General features: G+C 35.7%; 2 protein-coding genes across 10 annotated transcripts in view; one reads left to right on the top strand and one right to left on the bottom strand.

Moving 5' to 3' along the window:
- The window catches only part of OSGEPL1 (O-sialoglycoprotein endopeptidase like 1), a 31,323-nt gene that overhangs the window by 2,589 nt on the left and 8,414 nt on the right, over positions 1–20,320 (top strand). The window contains exons 3-8 of one of the 2 annotated variants that reach the window (XM_042949438.1): positions 3,271–3,658; positions 4,444–4,648; positions 4,723–4,871; positions 5,681–5,811; positions 5,935–6,006; positions 7,431–7,536. In XM_042949438.1, coding sequence (XP_042805372.1) covers positions 3,271–3,658; positions 4,444–4,648; positions 4,723–4,871; positions 5,681–5,811; positions 5,935–6,006; positions 7,431–7,509 — 1,024 coding nt within the window. In that variant the 3' untranslated portion in view covers positions 7,510–7,536. Of the gene's footprint in view, positions 1–3,270; positions 3,659–4,443; positions 4,649–4,722; positions 4,872–5,680; positions 5,812–5,934; positions 6,007–7,430; positions 7,537–20,320 lie in introns of those variants that run through there. The other variant, XM_042949439.1, reaches the window with a different exon arrangement.
- Positions 9,900–20,320, bottom strand: part of ANKAR (ankyrin and armadillo repeat containing) — a 72,412-nt gene continuing 61,991 nt past the window's right edge. For 7 of the 8 annotated variants that reach the window (XM_042949429.1, XM_042949430.1, XM_042949432.1 and 4 more), the window contains 6 exons: positions 19,580–19,738; positions 18,528–18,645; positions 15,783–15,892; positions 14,083–14,279; positions 11,494–11,540; positions 9,900–10,213 (listed from right to left, as the gene is read on the bottom strand). In XM_042949429.1, the coding sequence (XP_042805363.1) occupies positions 9,966–10,213; positions 11,494–11,540; positions 14,083–14,279; positions 15,783–15,892; positions 18,528–18,645; positions 19,580–19,738 (879 nt within the window). In that variant the 3' untranslated portion in view covers positions 9,900–9,965. The remainder of the gene's footprint in view (positions 10,214–11,493; positions 11,541–14,082; positions 14,280–15,782; positions 15,893–18,527; positions 18,646–19,579; positions 19,739–20,320) is intronic. The other variant, XM_042949431.1, reaches the window with a different exon arrangement.

Below are 20,320 nucleotides of genomic sequence, written 5' to 3'. Positions count from 1 at the left end.
ATAATCGAAATAATATATGTGAAGAGACAGAATAGGCCTCTAAGAGTTACACACTATGTAAAAGGGACTGCAGCAGGCATTAATAAGGCGTGGTGAAGTACTAGAAAGTCCTTACCTTCAAAGAGCCTCACCTAATCTCATCATATATAGACCTGAAAGGAAACATACAACATACAGTACAAGACAGCATAAAGTATGAAACCAGTGCAAACAGTAAGTGTTACTACCATGCCCCAGTTCCATGGTTCTTTCAGTATTTCCGAGAGTTCTGGACATTTGAACGTGGAAATGTTAACTGCACAGAAAGGCCTCTCCTAACCACTTTATCTAAATTAGGTACTCCTACCATGTTTATTGCATGTTATCTCACCCTGCTTATCTTCTTCATCATCCTTTTGATAATTTTTACATTTGTTTACTTATGTATACTCTTTCCCCCAATAGACTCTAAGCTCTATGGTGACAGGGGCTGTGTCTGTATTAATCACTATACCATGCCTTGATACCCAGAGTAGCATCTGATATGTTGCATCTGATATTAGTGGCCTTGAAAAATAGGCCTTCAATGAATGGAGATGAAAAAAATATTGTTGTATGAGTAAGCATCATAGTGAAGGCAAAGAGGTGAGAAAATACCAGACATTCAGTTTAGTTAGTGCATAGGTTACTTGAGAGGAATACACAGGCAAGCAAACTATGGTACCATCTGCACAGCTCATCTCTGCATTTATTGAAATCCTACAGTTTCCTGGCAGCATTTGGCTCCAGCTTTGAGGCCAGATGGTTTTCCTGCCTCTTTGTTAGCTTTTTGGTCACTCAATTACCTACTCTCCATACTGTGTACAAATTAATTCTTTTGAGAATAAAGCCATGGTCTTATTCATCTCTTTTGTCTCTGGTCCTTAGCTAGCATAATCCTTTGAAGGTAAAATATATAGAAGATGCACAGAAAGGAAGGGAGGCAAGCAAGTGGGAGAAGGAAGAAAGAAGTGGGAGGGAGAGGATTTGCCCTTAAATCACCTAAATTTCAATAAAGTAAACACTTTTGAGTAGGAGAGTTATGGGGTCAGCATTGTGCTTTATTTTCTGGTAATACAATATAGAATAGACTCCAAGGATCAGAAAATCTGTCTGGGGGAACTGCAGTTAGTAGACTTTGAATAGACTGAGATAATGAGAGTTTTTGAACTTGGGAATGGTGATATATTTAATGTGGACAGTGAGATAAAGGAGATAAAGATGAAACCTGAAACCCAAGTGATTAGGAGGTTTGATGTCATTAACAGAGTTGAAGAATATAAGAGAAAAAGTACCTCTGAAGAACTGAGGCAAATATGGGGCGCCTGAGTGGCTCAGTCGGTTAAGTGTCTGACTCTTGATTTTGGCTCAGGTTATGATCTCAGAGTTCATGAGTTTGAGCCCCACATCTGGCTCTGCACTGACAACGTGGAGTTTACTTGGGATTCTCTCTCTGCCTCTCTCCCTGTCTCTATCTCTCTCTAACAAAATAAATAAACTTAAAAACAAACAAACTAAAAACAACCAGCAAAAAAAAAAAAAAAAATTAAAATAGTATTACTATGTGGATGTGTTGAAATAAGATGGTTTCTTTTGTTTCCCTCATTACCTGACACGATACATATTATAACTGTTAAATAAACTAAAAAAAATTTTTTTAACGTTTATTCATTTTTGGGAGACAGAGAGAGACAGAGCATGAGGGGGAGGGGCAGAGAGAGGGGAAGACACAGAATCTGAAGCAGGCTCCAGGCTCTGAGCTGTCAGCACAGAGCCAGATGCGGGGCTTGAACTCATAGACCACGAAATCATGACCTGAGCTGAAGTCAGATGCTTAACTGACTGAGCCACCCAGGCATCCCAGTTAAATAAATATTAATTGAATGTTCTCACTGATGATTTTCTTTCTTTTTTTTTTAGTTTATTTATTTTAAGAGAAAGTGTGCACATGCAAGAGAGAGTGGGGGAGGGGCAGAGAGAGAATCCCAAGCAAGCTCCATACTGTCAGCACAGAGCCCAATGCAGCGCTTGATCCCATGAACCATGAGATCATGACCTGAGCCGAAACCAAGAGTCAGACACTTACCTGACTGACTCACCCAGGCACCCTAGGATTTTCACTTCTATGTCTAGAACTAGCAGCATCAAATATTCAAAGATTTTTTTGAGGTTAGAGGTATATTTTGTAGACCCTATATTTTATTGCTCTGCCTTTATGATTGTAAGTCAGTCTCATTCTGGCAAACTTTTTCTAGCAACTACTTATTTACTCTTGACATTTGGAGTGGTTATCCACTGTTTGTCCTGCATAGACCAAAAATCAAAATGATCAGCTCTAAGCACTAGATTCCCACACTGTATTTCAAGGTTGCAAGCTGTCTACTGTCCTGCCATGACCTTAATCAAGTGCAACGTGTTTAAAAATAAACTCACCTTCTTCACAAAACTGTCTTCATGTTTCTCTCTGTTAGTATTTCTTTTCTCCCAGTCATTCCAGCTCGATATCTGAATCATCTTGGATGCCTTGGTCCCCTTTCCCCTTATATCCAGTCTAACTTAACAGTTTTCAAGGCTCTCTTCCCCATTCTTTCACTTCCCATGATCACATAATATAAGATGTAATCATCTTACACAAATACTTTTATAATAACCTTAAAAAAAATCTCCCTGTCTTCAGAGAGATAATTTTTCTAAAATCCAATTTTATCCTGGCCTTTTCTTGTTCAAGACATCTTCATTAGAATGCTTCTTAAGATTATTTTGGTGATTCCGTATATTAACAAATCCATAGGAATTTGTTGTGTACAATTTTTTTTAAATTTTTTTTTAACGTTTATTTTTGAGACAGAGAGAGACAGAGCATGAATGGGGGAGGGTCAGAGAGAGGGAGACACAGAATCTGAAACAGGCTCCAGGCCCTGAGCTGTCAGCACAGAGCCCGACGCGGGGCTCGAACTCACGGACCGCGAGATCATGACCTGAGCCGAAGTCAGCCGCTTAACCGACTGAGCCACCCAGGCGCCCCTGTTGTGTACAATTTTGAAGTCAGAGACATTACACCCTTAATCCCTGCATATTGAATTCTTATATTGTGTTGCATTATAAGGCACACATATTTGAATGTATGACTAACATTTTTAGCTATATAATGATTAATTTGAAAACATGCCTTCAGCCCTAATACAAAACTTTTCTTAGTCTATTTTCACAATCTTAAAATTACAAAAAGCTGTTTGTTTGTTTTTTCCCCAGAACAGGTGGAATTGTTCCTCCAGTAGCCCAACAGCTTCACAGAGAAAATATTCAACGAATAGTGCAAGAAGCTCTCTCTATCAGTAAAGTCTCTCCAAGTGAACTCTCAGCAATTGCAACTACCGTCAAACCAGGACTTGCTTTAAGCTTGGGCGTAGGCTTATCATTTAGCTTACAACTGGTAGACCAATTAAAAAAACCCTTTATTCCCATTCATCATATGGAGGCTCATGCACTTACTATTAGGTTATTAAATAAAGTAGAATTTCCCTTTTTAGTTCTTTTGATTTCTGGAGGTCATTGTCTATTGGCATTAGTTAGAGGAGTTTCAGATTTTCTGCTTCTGGGAAAATCTTTGGACATAGCACCAGGTGACATGCTTGACAAGGTAATTATTAAAGAATTAATTTCTCTTTTCTGTTATGGTGTCTGTTTCAATCAAATATTAAGAGATGCACTACACTACCATTTATCTAAATATTTCTGATAAACAGACTGAAAAAAATTTATATGCAATAAGAAAAAAGAAAAAGAGTAGTACATAGTTTTATAAAAGATTCTTACCCATTATTAATAAAATGGTAAGAGGTTTAGATTAGTACATAAAGGCTCAAATAGTTTGCAGATGCAGTTATGTTTTTAATCAAAAAAGACGTGAAAGAAATTGCCAAGTAAAGTACTATAAAAATGTGAAATAAGATATATAAAGATAACATAAAGACATTAAAGATGCACAAAGTTTTGTGATTAAACATCACAGTTGTTGACACCACTACCAAGCAGGTTTCTTTTTTCTTTGTTTCTGAATTGTACAGAGCCTACTGCTATATGCAAAAATCCTGCTGCCAACAGCAGAAATGATTAGAAGAAATGGGCAGGTTCTAATATTTGAAGTTTATCATTAAGCGGTCATTGTGAATTTCAAACTTATTTTTCATCCCCAGTAGAAGAGCAGGAGTAGATAGGGAAGCAGTGATTGGCCACTATTGATAAGGTTGTCAGGAGTAAGTCTGTCTTTACTGGCTTGCTAGCTATAGTCCATATTTGTACAAGTATAGCATGTCTTATTCATCCAGTTTTGTTTTGTTTTAGTAAATTTCATTTCCTTTGCACTTTGGTTTCAAAATGTGCCATTTTATGACTCATTACAAAATTTTTGTTTGTTTTTGAAAGGTAGCAAGAAGACTTTCTTTGATAAAACATCCAGAGTGCTCTACCATGAGTGGTGGGAAAGCTATAGAACATTTGGCCAAACAAGGAAATAAACTGCATTTTGATTTCAAACCTCCCATGCAACGAGCTAAAAATTGTGATTTTTCTTTTACTGGACTTCAACATGTTATTGATAAGATAATAACACAAAAGGAAAAAGAGGAAGGTATATTTCTAATTTGTAGAGTTGGAAAAATAAGTAATCCTGGATTGTGCCTAAAAACTCCTATGTTTCTGCAGGGATCCAGAAGGGGCAAATCCTGTCTTCGGCTGCACACATTGCTGCTGCAGTACAGCATACAACAGCGTGCCACATTGCAAAAAGAACACATCGTGCCATTCTGTTTTGCAAGCAGAGAGATTTGTTATCTCAAAGTAATGCAGTGCTGGTAAGTTTTGTTATCGCCTCTAACAATAATAGTAACACTTTATAGTATGTTATTTTTCTTCTAGGAACTTAATTGATCCTGTGCATAGAATATGATATCTTTATGTCCTGTGCTAGCCCTGACAGAATGAAATTATGCAGAATAAAAACTAACAGCCATTTCTCGTACAGCTTCTATGGCAGCTTTATGGGACATCTTTACAGACTGTGTCGCAAAAAACTCCAAGGCTGCCTCTTATTGAATTTAAAAGTGGGTTTGCAATAAGAAATGAAATACAGTAACTGTTACTGTTATTTTAGAAAAATAAGCTAGTTTCCTTGAAATTTATGTTCCTTTGATGAAATCCATTTAAATCTGCATGTAAGCCTTGGTAAACTTCCTGTTTAACTGTATCTTAAAATTCATCCTTTTGAAACTTATAAAATGAGAAAATATTTAAATGATGGTAGATTCACAAAATAGAATATTATGTGAATATCAAAGGTAATAGCTTTTTAAGAATAATATAAAATGAAAAAATTGCTTATAAGTAAAAACAACAGGGTCTAACATATTGTTGTACTATGATTATAATTAGAAAAATGTTAGAAGAAATTGTATAAAAATAATAATGATGCTGGTATTGAAATTATTGATTTTCTTTTCCTCCAATTTTTTATCATATAGCTATATCACTTGCCTGTTCCCCACCTATCAAAATGTAATATTTTCTTATTGTATAATGCTTGTATTTTCCCCAGGTTTAGCTAACAGTTTGGCTCATATCCTTATGTAGTATTTGTTGATTTGGGTCTTCTCAATTCCTTCAGGTTGTATCTGGAGGCGTTGCAAGTAACCTATATATCCGAAAAGCTCTGGAAATTGTAACAAATGCAACACAATGCACTTTGTTATGTCCTCCTCCCAAACTGTGCACTGACAATGGCATTATGATTGCATGGTAAGCCACAGGATATATGTGCTTCACTCATAATTATGTAAATATTAATTTCTATTTCATCATGTTAAGTCTTCTTCCTTTAAACCCTGGTCTATTTATTTTATTTTAATGGTTCTTATTTAGGAATGGTATTGAAAGATTGCGTGCTGGCTTGGGCATTTTACACAACACAGAAGGCATCCGCTATGAACCAAAGTATGTAGTACCGTTTATAATCTCTATGCAAGTTGCAGTATAAAATTCAAAGCCTTTTATATATGAGGTTTTCATCAATATTCTGGTGGTACCTGAATAAAGATTATATTATTTCATGAAATTTCTTCTTAATAAATATTTTTGCTACAGTATCAAATCATAAACATTTTGACAAATCATAGGTTAGAAATAGGTGGGTGGGTAGGGATGATGAATACCCTCATTTACTAGCAGAATGGAAACCATGTCCATGGCCTGGACTTTTGCAATATCAAAGCAATCTCAGGACCAGCTGGTATGCTGGGAAACTTCAGAAAAATGTGTAAAAAGCAGTCAGGCCTGAGACTGGGTTGTGAGTATGCTCCTCCACAGGCAGCTGAAAAATGGCCAAGAGATAGCTACTTTCTGAAAGCCTTATTTCCTCTACCAAATCAGAGTTCCAAAGAATAGCACAGTGTTTCAATTAGTTATCAAGTTCTGGTCTAAGTTATTTCTGGAATAGTAAAAATAGTAAAGGATGATTATGTTTCATAATCTACTATAATTCTATTTTCCACATGATTTCATTTAATGTTTTAAAACTTTTCAGTATTTTAGTCCATAACTATTGCTACATGAACCACAGAGTATTAAGACTATAAACGAACAGAGTTTAATTAGTTGTGTCAGAAGGAATCTCCTGTGATGATGGCCTACCCTCAGGTAGAATATAATGTCTGATCCAGTGTTGCCTTCTTGTGGCAGTGTTGAGGCTGGAGGTGATGACTTTTTTCACATTAGGGTCCAGTTGAAGCCTTACGTTGGGCAACGTTGCTAAAAAGCAGAAATTTGAGGCCAAAATTATTTACTGGGAAAGCACAGAGAAAGAGGGTTGGATCTAAGACCTCTCCTGCCGGTAGCGACGGAGGAAGGTGGAAAAAGAAACAACCCAGCTTTTGAAACCTCAAAGAAGAATCAGTAAAAACCTGGAGAATTTCTAAAGTAGGAATGGCTGTAGATTTGACTTTAGCTGTATGGTGAACTGTTTTTACCCTTTCAGCTTTGTAGAGAATTATAAGGTATTTTGTTGTTGTTGTTGTTTTATTTCAAGTTTTTATTTATTTACAGTATGAGAGCAGAACTATTTCTTTCAAAAACTTCTCAATCCTCAAACTCATTGAATTGTATACATTAAAGATGTATAGCTTTTCACATGTCAACTATACCTCAAAGTGGTTTAAAAAATTATGAAATTTAGAGTTCTTGTTAAAGGAACTGGCCTTTTCTTCACCCATTATTCCTGCTGTATTTATATTCAAGAACCATCATCACATATGATTAACTGTACATTAGATATGTATACTGTTTGTCAGAATTCAAAGCAAATAGTGACAGATCAGGATGCAAATATTTGAAATAATATGATTTATCTGATTGTGATGCAGATGTCCTCTTGGAGTAGATATATCAAAAGAAGTTGGAGAAGCTGCCATAAAAGTACCACGATTAAAAATGAAAATTTGATTTTTGCTTTTCAAACAATCTCTTAAGGTAGGATTTCAACATTAAGTTGTGATTTTTTTTTGTATATCAAATTGTGGAAGATACATAATATTAATTGTTCATCAAGACTTTCTTATGTTATTCCTTTTCTTATATTTGATGTTTAACCTGGTCTTCTGAGAGACAAATAATATGTTATAGTCTTATATGGTAGTATAGGTTTTTTATTATCAAAAGTAAAATAAAACATCTTGTGGGGAGAAGAATGTACTGCTATTGGTAGGTAGAAAGAAAACCTTGGACGATATACGATGATTCTGTTAAATCCTGGCCCCATATTATACAGGCCTAGATCTTTCTATCTTCTCATATCAGGATACAAAAAGCTATTTTTTTACATTATATTCTATTTATTTTATTTTATTAAATGTATTTATTTATTTAAGAGCACACGTGTGAGTTGGGGAGGGGCAGAGGGAGAGGGAGAGAGAGAATCTTAAGCAGGCTCCATATCCAGCACAGACCTCAACGTGGGTCTCGATCCCACAGCCCTAGGATCATGACCTGAGCCGAAATCAAGAGTTGAACGCTTAACCAGCTGAGCCACCCAGGTGCCCCTAAATTTATTTATTTTTAATTGAACTGTAATTGACGTACAATATTATGTTAATTTGAGGTGTACAACATAGTGATTCAATATCGATATGTATTATAACACCATGATAAGTATAGTTGTACCATCTGTACCATGCAAAGTTATTACAGTATTATTGACTATATCCTCTAGGCTGTACTTTTCATCCCATGACAAATTTATCTTATAATTGGAAGTCTGTACCTCTTAATCACCTTCACTTATTTCACCCATTGCCTGTGTACCCCGCCCCTACCCTCACCCCTGGCAAAAAGGTGGTTACCAGTAGAAGCTATTTTTTTGACTCCTGCTGAGACATTAGCCTAACTTTACTAATGAGAGAGAAATTTTAGAAATGTAGCCAGGTCAAAGTCATGTCAAATCAGAGAATTCTAAATGAAGACAAAAGGTGACTCTAACAGAATGCATGTTATTAATTATGAAAATATATGTTATTAGGTATATTCCCTGGAGCAATTGGGATATCTATACATTTCTTAAAATCCATCTGAGATTTTAAGTAATCCTTCTAGTGTGTACTGTACTTTTTAGTTGACCACATATATTTATATCCATTATTTTAGAAATTGTATTTAATCAATGAAAGTAAATGAAATGTAAAGGTTTTCGGTTTTGTTTTTAGATAATTTCCTCTGATTTTGAATCTTTATACAAGTTTATCACTTTTTTTCTGCCTAGATTAAAGTAACTAAATGTACTGTGCTTTGAATATAAAGATGATGCTGCTGATTTTAATGTCCTTTGAGAGATTTTACCAGTAAAGAGTTATATCACATCATCCATACTGGACCAGGTTGTTAGCTTTCTACTCAATGACTTGCTTTGTTCAGAAAATAGGGGGTAAGGATAAAAATCGAAAATGAAAAGATTTCTTATTTTAATCCTGCCTTAAGGTGACCTCTTTCTTGGGAAATTCCATAAGTAATTCCTTTTTTTTTTTTTTTTTAAGAATTGTAATCATAGAATACTGCTTTTGGATCATCCATTCGAGAATAAAAAAATATACTTTATATGAGGGAACATATAGAAACAGCCAATATACAACTTTGCATTCTTTGCTGTTGAAGTATAGCTATGATAGAATTGGTTTGTAAATATTATTTAGAAGAAACTATTAGTTTGTGAATTCACAGTTTTCATTTAAATTTGTATTCTGTATCATATGAACCTGAATTCACAAAGAAGCAGTATCAGTATTTCCTGTGGCTCACACAATCAGAGTGCATATAAACTATGGAAAGAAATTGACCAAAATTTCTTCCCGCTGTCACAAATATTATAAAATGGGGATATCTATAATCTAAGTTCTTAAAATTTTTAAGTATCAAAACTGCTACAGGTGCTTCAATACAAGCATACTTGTTAACATTGAGTTCATGATATAAATAAGAGAAACTATAGATAAATAAAAAGCAATTTTTAGAAACATTCCATATCTGTAGGCCTCTCGATAAGTACTTGGCCAGAGGGAAGGAAGGAAGGGAAAGAAGGGAAAAGGTGAAAAGGAAAAGGAAGGGAAAAACGTTGAACTCTATATGGGCAAGCATATTTACCAAAGTTAGCTAATAGTACAGGTAAAAGGCAATTTGCTGAAATACTCTGTTACTCAGTTATATGTATTTTACCAGAATTAGATTAAAATTAAAGGTAAAAAAATTGGGGGGCATCTGGATGGCTCAGTCAGTAGAGCATGTGACTCTTGGTCTCAGGGTGGTGAGTTTGAGCCCCGTGTTGGATATAGAGATTACTTAAAATCTTAAAAAAAAAAAAAATTAAAAAGATTGCTCAGGAATTCTTCTATACGTTCATTCTAATGCTTTTATTAGCCTTCGGTAGGCTCTGGATTAGCTTTCTGCACATGTTTCCCTAGTTGGCTCAAGAACACTATTCTTGGTCTTGATACTTCTGTGATATCTGATGAAGTTGCAGATGAAAAGGAAAAAACATTGTGAGAAACAGTGGTCTTTTTTGTTGTGTTGAAGAGTCCCATGAAATTTGTTACAGGAGGTATCAAAGTCAAAGAATCTCTTGGTTGAATTTTAGGTTTTAATTTTCTTCGGTGCTCTTTCCCTAAAAATGAGAGAGGCACAATTAAATGTCTCTTTCTTGAGCCCAAAAGCCCTAGATACATTCTCATTGCTCTTGGTTCTGTATAGTTCTATTCTGTCCAAATCACTAAAACATAATAAGAGAATGGATCAGTAGCTTCCAGACTTGTAGATGTCAGAGTGCAAAAATTTGTGGGGGCCAAAATATGGTTCCAGCTTGTTATTATGCCAAGTTGAGACTAATAAAAGAACAAATGCCAACACAATTTTATAAGACAAGAGATATTTTAATACCCAAAAGAAACTATAAAAGGCGCTATCTCAAAATGACACATTTAATATTGAATGAAATTAACTTTATCAGAAACTTGCTATATTGTCCTTATGTTTTCTTATGTTATCATAAACCCGTGAAAACATTATCAGACCATTATTGGTAAACAGATTGCTATTTAGAAACCAATATTAAAGTGAAGAAAAAAATGGGATTGACTTTATTCCTTTATGTAAATTACTCTTACACTAAAGAAGCTATACAAAAAATATTCTTCTACCCATGATATTCAGAAATATAGCCTCCCCCACACATCTAGCTTTCCTCAGAAACTCCCTGAATAAGTGAAGTTCTCTCTTGTCCTTGTATTTTCTTTTTTTCTCTCCCTTTCCATTTGTGACACCTACAAACTGATTGTGACTTTTGAATGGTTCTATCCTTGCATTTGATTATAGGATAATATACCAAGGCTGATATTGGTCCTACACTAAACACACATGAACAAGCACTAAGTATATAAATGAAATAAAAAAGTAAATTTCTTTTCCCTCTTTCATATCTAATAGTAACCTTATAAGATCTGGGCTCTGATTTTACAGGCCTAAGTCACTCAGCCATCATCTGCCAAATATATATAAAACTGTAGAGTATCAGTGGAAAAAATGTGATCTCTGCCCTAAGAACCCACAGACAAGTGGTACATGAAACAAAACAATAGAAATATTGTAATTTAAGCCATACTTACATGTTGTTTCAATAATGACCTATTTCTATGCATGGCTTATGAGAAAAAGCAAACAGAGAAGGATTTATGTCAAGTGATATAGTAGGAAAGGCCTTAAAAGAAATGATTAACATGGTCTTATAAATGGGAAGGTATTTTAAGTATACAGAATGACAAAAGCAGAGTTTACAGGTAAACTTTTTAGGGGGTAAACCTCTACAGTTTGAATTTTTAGAAATGGAACACAGAATTGTAAAGTGTCAGGTCTAGGAGGTACCTCAGAGATGAAAGAAAAATCAATTACCTTTCTTAAAGACAGGAGTTATGGATGGTCCTCCATTTTTCTCTAGACTAAAAGGAAAACATGTATCACAAAAACTAGGAATATATAAAGACTTTAGTACACCCAGGGAATAAATTCCATACCCATTGGCCTAATTTATATGTTACCTGTACTAACTATGCATGTTACCTGTAGGTATTTTATATTCAGTCACTCATTTACGCACTTATCACTCAAACATTTGGAACGTTAAATCTGCTTGAAGTGATCAGTGAAAACTTCATGGGAAAAGAGACACTTCAGCTAGGTTTTGAAGAAAATAGGTCTTCAAATGAATGAGACAGAGGGAATAGGATATGAAAAATTATAGTACTATAAAACAGCATGGCATGTTCAGAGAATACTAAGTAGTCTAGCATGGTTGGAATTAAAGGTATCTAGAGATATATGATGGAAGATAGGTTGGAGAAAGGTCATTTTAGGTATTAAGAATACAACAAAATTTAAACTTTATTTTCAAAGCAATGGTTTACCAATGAAGTGTTTCAAGCTAAACAAGGTGTACCTAGTTAATATAGGGGTGTGTGGGGGGGGGGGATTTAAAAGCAATTATTTTAAATCATCATCCTGTATGTGTAACATAGTTACAGAATTTCCTTGGTAATAATATTTAAGTCTTGCCTAAAGCTAATATATTAAAGGTGGTTATCACAAATGTATAACTGGCTAATTTGATGAGGAACATTTGCTCTGTCCACTTTAATGAGGCATAGGCTTCAGTCTGTCCATATGCCAACTTGATGGCTACAGGGTAACATTTAGGCTAGCATGTAGGCTCAGAGTGTTTCCATACAGGTTCAGTTAACACCAGTAAAATTATGTCTCCATATTTCAAAATTTCCATATACAAAGACTTTTCTAATCTGCTACTCTTGGGGCTGGATGGGGGGATGGGAATAGAGAAGGGATATGTACACCAAAAAAATGCTATCATGATCCCAACCACAATCATTCATTGTACTTTCCAGTAGTGGTATCAAGGAATATTTTGTGGAAGGGTATTGTTGTCTATCCCAAAGTTTCCAAACTGATTTTAATAATCTTTTAGCACATTTCCTATAGTTTCATTTAACCAAACTCATTCACTGAGTTGTTATGAAAATTAAAGGGAATAGTCCATATAAATACTCTAAGGAGAGTTCTTAACACTGTTAATTATGAGAGTAATTATTATTTGCTTACTAGCTTCACCTCACCTGGTAATCATTCTTACAAGTTTACTGACCACTGGTCACTACTTACAATCCTAAAAGTTGGGTGCTCGCTTCGGTAGCACATGTAGAATCCTAAAAGTTGGGTGTTCACAGCTCCAGGGGCTGCCATTCATCCTTGGTCACTGTAGATTGGTATAGTTTTTACACCTATTTTCCAGTAGATGACAGTAAAGTACCCAAGGAAGGGACATCTTTTTGTAATTCCCAAAAAGTTGCTATGTAGGCTAGTTGGGGGAGTGACTGTGTAAAATAATACTTTTCATTATTTATCCTAAATTGATTTTTGAGCCAGTAAATATTATTTTTAACAATGTGAATTATAGGGGTGCTTGGGTGGCTCAGTCGGTTAAGCATCCGACTTCGGCTCAGGTCATGATCTCACAGTCCGTGAGTTCGAGCCCTGCGTTGGACTCTGTGCTGACAGCTCAGAGCCTGGAGCCTGCTTTGGATGCTGTGTCTCCCTTTCTCTAATCCTCCCCCGTTCATGTTCTCTGTCTCAAAAATAAATAAACATTAAATTTTTTTTTTTAAAAATGTCAATTATAGCAATTTAATTTAGATTTCCCTGGCTTATTATATAAAATTAGGTACTCAGTTTTGGGTTATCAGTTTTTCAAAGACTTAAAATGAAGATGTACTAAAAATTGGTTTATAGAACCATGATGTATTGGATCTTATTCTTTTCTATTATTATAGAGTTAATACTGTACCTTGAATAGTTCTGTTTCCTACACATAAATAGTGCTAGTTGCAGAGACTTGTAATGCAGCTACATCTACTAAAGAAAAGAAAATGTGCCCATTCTAAGGAGATTCTCCTCTCCCTTTTGCAGAAGCTTAAGCTATAATGAAACTATAACACTGAAGCAAAATCCTCCGAGTAAATAAATGCCTTTCAGACTTTGCCATAACTCCAGTCACCGAGTCTGATTTAGCTGTTTCTATCCTGGGAGTCTGGCCTAACTTTGAATCAGGTTCCAAAGTCCCATCTGATGCCAAGGTCATGGTGGCATTCCTGGTCAGCTCAAATCTCTCAAGTATATCCCCAAAATGGCTTCCTGGATCAGACTTGGAGGCAACCAGAATCCCAAAAAGCTTTCTGAAATGTGAATAATCTTGGCCAAACAGGATCCCCAAGATCTGGTTGTGTTCATGCCGGCACAAGAAGTTCTGTTGCAAAATCAGAATTAAAACAGGCTTTGGCAGTGGACATTTAGAATGAAGTTTATCTCTTGGTATACAAGGCACAAAAATAGTTCCCCTTGTTTGAGCTTCCTTAAACTTTCTTACAAGTTCCTTTATCGATAATTTCAACTTCACATATACAGACACAATACCTTAATGCAGGAAGTCCCACTCGCTGTTGCATCTGAAATTCCTTTAGAAATGCTGGGTTAATACTTGCATCTCTGCTGATATTATTTGTTACTCGAAGGAACTGATTAGGCTTATTTCTGCATTCCTTTAATAGGATGCGGAAAGCACTTGCGTTGTAAGTTAAGTAGCCAAGAGCACAGGAGCAAGCTGTGCGAACCTAAGTGAAGAAACAGTTCCTCCATTGAGCTAAAACATCTAACACATGTTCTCATTAAACATTTCCTAAGAAAGTCTTTGTAGCTATGTTTAACAAACGTGTGTCAACCAATGGCAATCTATACATGGACGCATAACAACGATGTTTTCAGAGAGAGAGATGTCCACTGCCACTAATTACTAGTAGTTGTTCTCAGTCCTGACTGCATTTTAGAATTGCCAGCAGTTAAAAACAACAACAAAAACCCACCAACTGAATCAGACTCGCTTGGGGGTAGAATCTGGGCATTTGTATTGTTTTTTAAAAGTGCCACAGGTGATTCTAATATGCAGCCAGAGTAAGAACCATTGAGTTTGAAGTAGGACAGTGGGTCTCAGTCTTGATTGTGCATTGGAATCCCCTTGATAGTTATGAAAATTACTTGTGCCTAGGTACCACCCCTAGAAGATCTGATTTAATTATTTTGGAGTGCAGTCTGGACACTGGAATTTTTCAAAACAGCTCAGTTGATTATAATAGGAAACCAGATAAGAGACGATAAGATAAAAACAAGTTTAAAATAAGACACTCAGGAAAGCAATTCAATTTTCCACTGGCAAAAACAGAAAAAGTAGATCTTTCCTTTCTTAAAGGGAATACCCTCAGTCTGTGACCCTGAAGTAATTAAGTTACTCATATGATTAATTATATTCCTGGGCAGTTCTTAGAAAATCTGTTAGTGGTGGCCTAAGGACTGTCATAGAATGAACAAAAACCGCACACATCCCAGGTAACAGAGGGTTCATATACTGCTCTCTACATTGGCATCTGACTGCTTTATGTGCCCATATAACTTCCATAGCTTGAACAGTGGTTCTCAGTGTATGGTCCCTATGCCATCAGTTTCAGCTTCTAGGAACTTGTTAGAAATGCACATTGTAGGGCCTATACGAGATATATTCAATCAGAAACCCTGGGAATGGAGCCCAGCAATCTATGGTGTAACAAGTCTTCCAAGTAATTCCTATATTCCCTGAAGTTGGAGAAACACTACCTTAGACCTGGAGGGGGGAAGTGCAGGGGAATACTTAGAGGCAAACCGCTACTACAGCCAGCCCAGCCTTCTTCACACTGTCATCTCTAATCCTGTTTGGCAGATAAGGAAAACGCCAATGGATTCCATTTTCATGCATTCCAAATAATCATAGAAATGACTTAGTGACATCACTGGTTAGTAACTAACCAGTTTTTGTGAGAGAGTTTATAAATATTTTAATTACCAATTTCTATATCATCAGTGTACTTATTTGTAGATTGAATCTTAAGTTATTGAAGTTAAATGTGCACATGTTGTAGGAACAGAATTGTGGATGGCAGATACTGTACTAGAAAACTCCTCTAATTTTGTATTAGTAACATGAACTATTATATAACATACTTAACCTGTGGAGAAATTAGCCCACAAAAGTGAGAGGCAACTTACATTTTTAGAATATTCAATTATAGAAAGACTTTTGTTTTTACCTCTTCTTTTTCTGAATACAAATGATAGCAGAGCCGTTGGATTGTCCCTAATGTGGCAAATGCTTCTGGAATACCAGCTCTAGAATGAGCCAGGCTAGCTATTAAATTTCCTGCAAATAAGAAAAAAAATGCTTGTGTTATTTAAATGACATAAACTGATATACTGTACTTTTGTTCATTTGCACATATTGTTAAAAAGGGTTGAGTCACAAGACATCTCTGTTAATGAAGAAGATCTGAGAAAAAGCATGTATATATTAAATGTGGAAGTTTTTCCCCCAAATTGTGATTTGGTTTTCTGTCACAAACAGTAAAAATTAATTAGCTTTATCTAAGAGTGGGGAATTTTGAAAATCAGAGGTTTTTATCCCCATGGCTTCAGAATATATTTTGTTTTGAGCTTTAGCATTTTTACATTTTTTTAAGTTTATTTATTTATTTTAAGAGACAGAGAGAGCACATATGAGCAGGGGAGGGGCAGAGAGGGAGGGAGAGAGAGAATCCCAAGTAGCTCTGTGCTCAGAGCTCTCTGCTGTCAGCGCAGAGCCTGATGTGGGGCTCAATCTCATGAGCCATGGGATCATGACATGAGCTGAAAGCTTAACCAACTGAGCCACCCAGGCACCCCTGAGGTTTAGCACTTTTTTAATAACTATGAACATAATGATTGAACTACCATAAAAAGTTAGTATGTCCTCTTTGTAGTCCAGATTGCTTTGAGTTAAGAGCTTAATGGTATTTTAAAACCAAGCAATGTATTACTAACTTAAACTTAAAATCATTGAAGTTTTGCCATAAAAACAAATGTTTGGGGGTTGAAAATAAGGTAATTCAGTAATAAAATAAATGTGCAGCTACCAGCCTACAACCGTTTCATTCAAATATGTGTTTTATTTTTAAAGCATTCATGTGATATTGTTTCACAATATTGTGGCTGTGTTGGAAAAAGTGCAATACAAATTTTAATATATAAAGGCATCTACCCATATAAATGTGGATGGATACTTTATTGAGGTATTCATTGGGTTTTTGTTCTTGTATTTTTTTTTTTTTTCTGGCCTTCTTTATAAACCAAGGCCTTTGTATTTATTGTTTCAGGATGGGGAGGGATGGGTTGTATGGCTTGGAGCAAAAATTGTCTTAAGACAATCTTTTTTTCAGGCTTATATATTTTTAAAATCTATGTGTATAGAAGGCATTATTTTAGGTGAAAAGGACAAAGGAAGAGAGGTGTCTCTGAAGATGAGGAGCAAGAAATGGGGAACAAATGGAGGCAGTCAGAGACTCTAAGACTAAGAAGGAGATGATAGGAACAGGAGCTTTGAGTGGAGAATGCTTATGTAGTGCACATAGGAAAACTGGACAGTTGGCAACAGAAATCCTAGTCTTTGCAAAACTTCTGTGCCTTTGGAGCTTCTTCTGGGAACCATGTTGACGTAGACCTTTAGCACAACACTTATTTTACATTATATCTGTGGCCTGAATATCCTGCTTTGCTTGAGATACCCCAGACTCTGGAGATGCATATGACTCTGATGGTGGAGTGCAGAGAAAGGCCCAGTAATTTTTGAGTTTCAGTTCCTACCAGCCTAAGACAATATGTGAAAGCTAGTATAATATGGTATTTCTTGCACAAAAGAGTTTGTGGAGTAAAATTTAAACCCACTACAGTTGTTTCTCAGAGCCATAGAATTACTATGACTTGAATTAAGAATGCTATTTAGATAAAAAGTATTTAATAATTTCTTTTAAACATGTTTTTGTCCTAGTTTCCGTCAGAAAGTTTTTGTTTGCATAAATTTTCCTCCCATCTCAAGTAAAAATATAATTCCATGGCAGCAAGTATGATTTCCTTTCCTACCTTCTATGATCCATTTCAGTTAAAAACAAACAAACAAACAAACTATTTTTTGGTAGTAGTCACTCCACATGGTTGTCATCCTGATACTGTTTCATGTTGTGTTGAGAGTGATATATCGGGGCGCCTGGGTGGCTCAGTCGGTTAAGCGTCCGACTTCGGCTCAGGTCATGATCTCACGGTCCGTGAGTTCAAGCCCCGCGTCGGGCTCTGTGCTGACAGCTCAGAGCCTGGAGCCTGTTTCAGATTCTGTGTCTCCCTCTCTCTATGCCCCTCCCCTGTTCATGCTCTGTCTCTCTCTGTCTCAAAAATAAATAAACGTTTAAAAAAAAAAAGTGATATATCAAGTCAATTAGCTTATTATTAATTTTGAAAGTTAGCTCTGGAGGAGATACAGTTACACAACTAGCATTAAGTGTGCCAAGAACTCTGTTGGACTATTTTGCTTTGCTATATTGCATAGCAACAAAGGGAACTCTTTAAATGTTAGCAAAATGTGAACAATTGATCAAAAGAAAACCAGACAGAAGTATAGCAGTATAAATCTGCCATTACTTTCATAAATCAGTGTGTAAACTTTGTTGTTGGTAGCTCATAGTTTAATTCTCATTTTCTTTCTGGAAAAAATAATTAGAGGTTTGAAAAAGTAAGAAATCAAAAAGGCCATGTTCAGAGTTACCCTGCTGCTTTTTGGGGTGCAGAGTAGACTCCCATTGTTCCATGTAGGCTTACTGTGGAGTTCATGTAGATTTATACCAGCTCATTCTTCAGACCATGTGACATAGTATCAGGCTTATTATTTTATTATTGCTCAGATTACAAAAAATTATTTTTGAAAATAGTTTTATGTAGTTGTTTTATATAACTACCTTCTAGTTATTTCTTACCTGTCAAGACAATAGTGGTAGAATGAACTGAATACAGACTGTCAACTAAAATAGTGATACCTCTTGCAGACAAAGTAATATGGTCCATGTCTATAATGACTTTAGCTAATATAATAATCTGAAAACACAAAGAAGCATAGAATCATTGAATGTTTTCTATTTGGCTTCTCTAATTAAGCTTTAATGTTTTTTGGCTACTTCTCAGGAAGGTTAGAGGGGTAATTTGGTATTATTCAGTAGAAGAAAAGCAAGTGGCAGGGGTGTGAGTTAGATTGCTTGTCCCTATCTGATTATTGCAGTGAACATGGCAGGCCATTGCATTCTTCCTACAATATTTGCAGGTTTTCCATTCTTGAAGTATGGGTTCATAGAAAATATTTCTCCTAAATGTTATAGGATAGAAAAAGAAGAGAGAGAATAAGAAGAACCCATATACATCTAGTTGTCATGGGTTGAAGAACCAGTGTGATCAGGTAAAGATCTGCAGTTAGAAAACATGTCTTGGATACTACCATGTTTTTCTGCCTGTAATATGTGGATGATAAAAATTAATACTAGGGGCGCCTGGGTGGCGCAGTCGGTTAAGCGTCCGACTTCAGCCAGGTCACGATCTTGCGGTCCGTGAGTTCGAGCCCCGCGTCAGGCTCTGGGCTGATGGCTCGGAGCCTGGAGCCTGTTTCCGATTCTGTGTCTCCCTCTCTCTCTGCCCCTCCCCCGTTCATGCTTTGTCTCTCTCTGTCCCAAAAATAAAATAAAAAATGTTGAAAAAAAATTTAAAAAAAAAAAAAAAAAAAAAAATTAATACTATCTGCCCATCAACCTGACAGGGTTCTTATAAGCATCAGATAAGGTACAAAGGCAAAAAGTGCTGGTAAAATGAAGATATCCTCATAAATAACAGGGATTTTATGAGGTGGAAAGGGCTGGTGTGAAAAATACTGCAAATATTACAAATCAGTAAACACTTTTCCAGATTAAAATTTTTTCTAATTTTCAAGTTTTTGACTAAAAAGACACTTAATGGATTTGAAGTTTTAACTTCAGTTTTGTACCTGAAATGCTGCCATTGCCTTCTCAGTTTCAATTGTTGATTCAAGAAAAGGTTCAAAAATTGATATGGTCATTATTCCACTTTCCAATATTAAGTATTGTTGAAGGCGATTATTGAAGGCAAAAAGGGTTAATGCATAGCCTGCTCTTAAACAAACATCCTAGAAACAGGAGAAACATGTGTTATCTTTTTTTCTTTTTTTAACTCAAAAAGGCAGGTTTTAGGTTTATTTATTTTTATTTATTTTTAAGAGAGAGAGAGAGCCAGCAGAAAGAGAGGGAGAGAGAATCCCAAGTAAGCTCTGTGCTGTTAGTGCAAAGCTTGATGCAGAGCTCAAATTCACGAATGGTGAGACAATGACCTGAACTGAAATCAAGAGTCAGACACTTAACTGACTGAGCCACCCAAGCGCCCCACATGCATTATCTTTAACTTAGTTCGTTTATTATGTTACTCAAGGTAATAGATTTTGAATTCTCGCCCATCTAAATACATTACATTCTTATCTCTGGGAGTAAAACATGACATCATTGGGGAAAACAGGTAATAGAGTCAACCCAGGATGTCATTGAACAGATTAAATAGAGAAGTAAGTTGTGGCTTCAGGGAGAAGAGAGAAGTAATTTTCATATTCAGAGGGAATGTTAGTTAATAATTGTGCAAATAAATACCTAAACAGTAATAGGAAATTCCATAATTTCACTAACCCTCAACTTTTTTGTTTTAACATATTTTTATTTTC

The sequence above is a fragment of the Panthera leo genome, chromosome C1 (genome assembly GCF_018350215.1).
Source record: "Panthera leo isolate Ple1 chromosome C1, P.leo_Ple1_pat1.1, whole genome shotgun sequence".
NCBI classification, from domain to species: Eukaryota; Metazoa; Chordata; class Mammalia; order Carnivora; family Felidae; genus Panthera; species Panthera leo.
The sequence above is the reverse complement of the archived record's forward strand: the minus strand, read 5'-3'. Positions and strand labels throughout refer to the sequence as shown.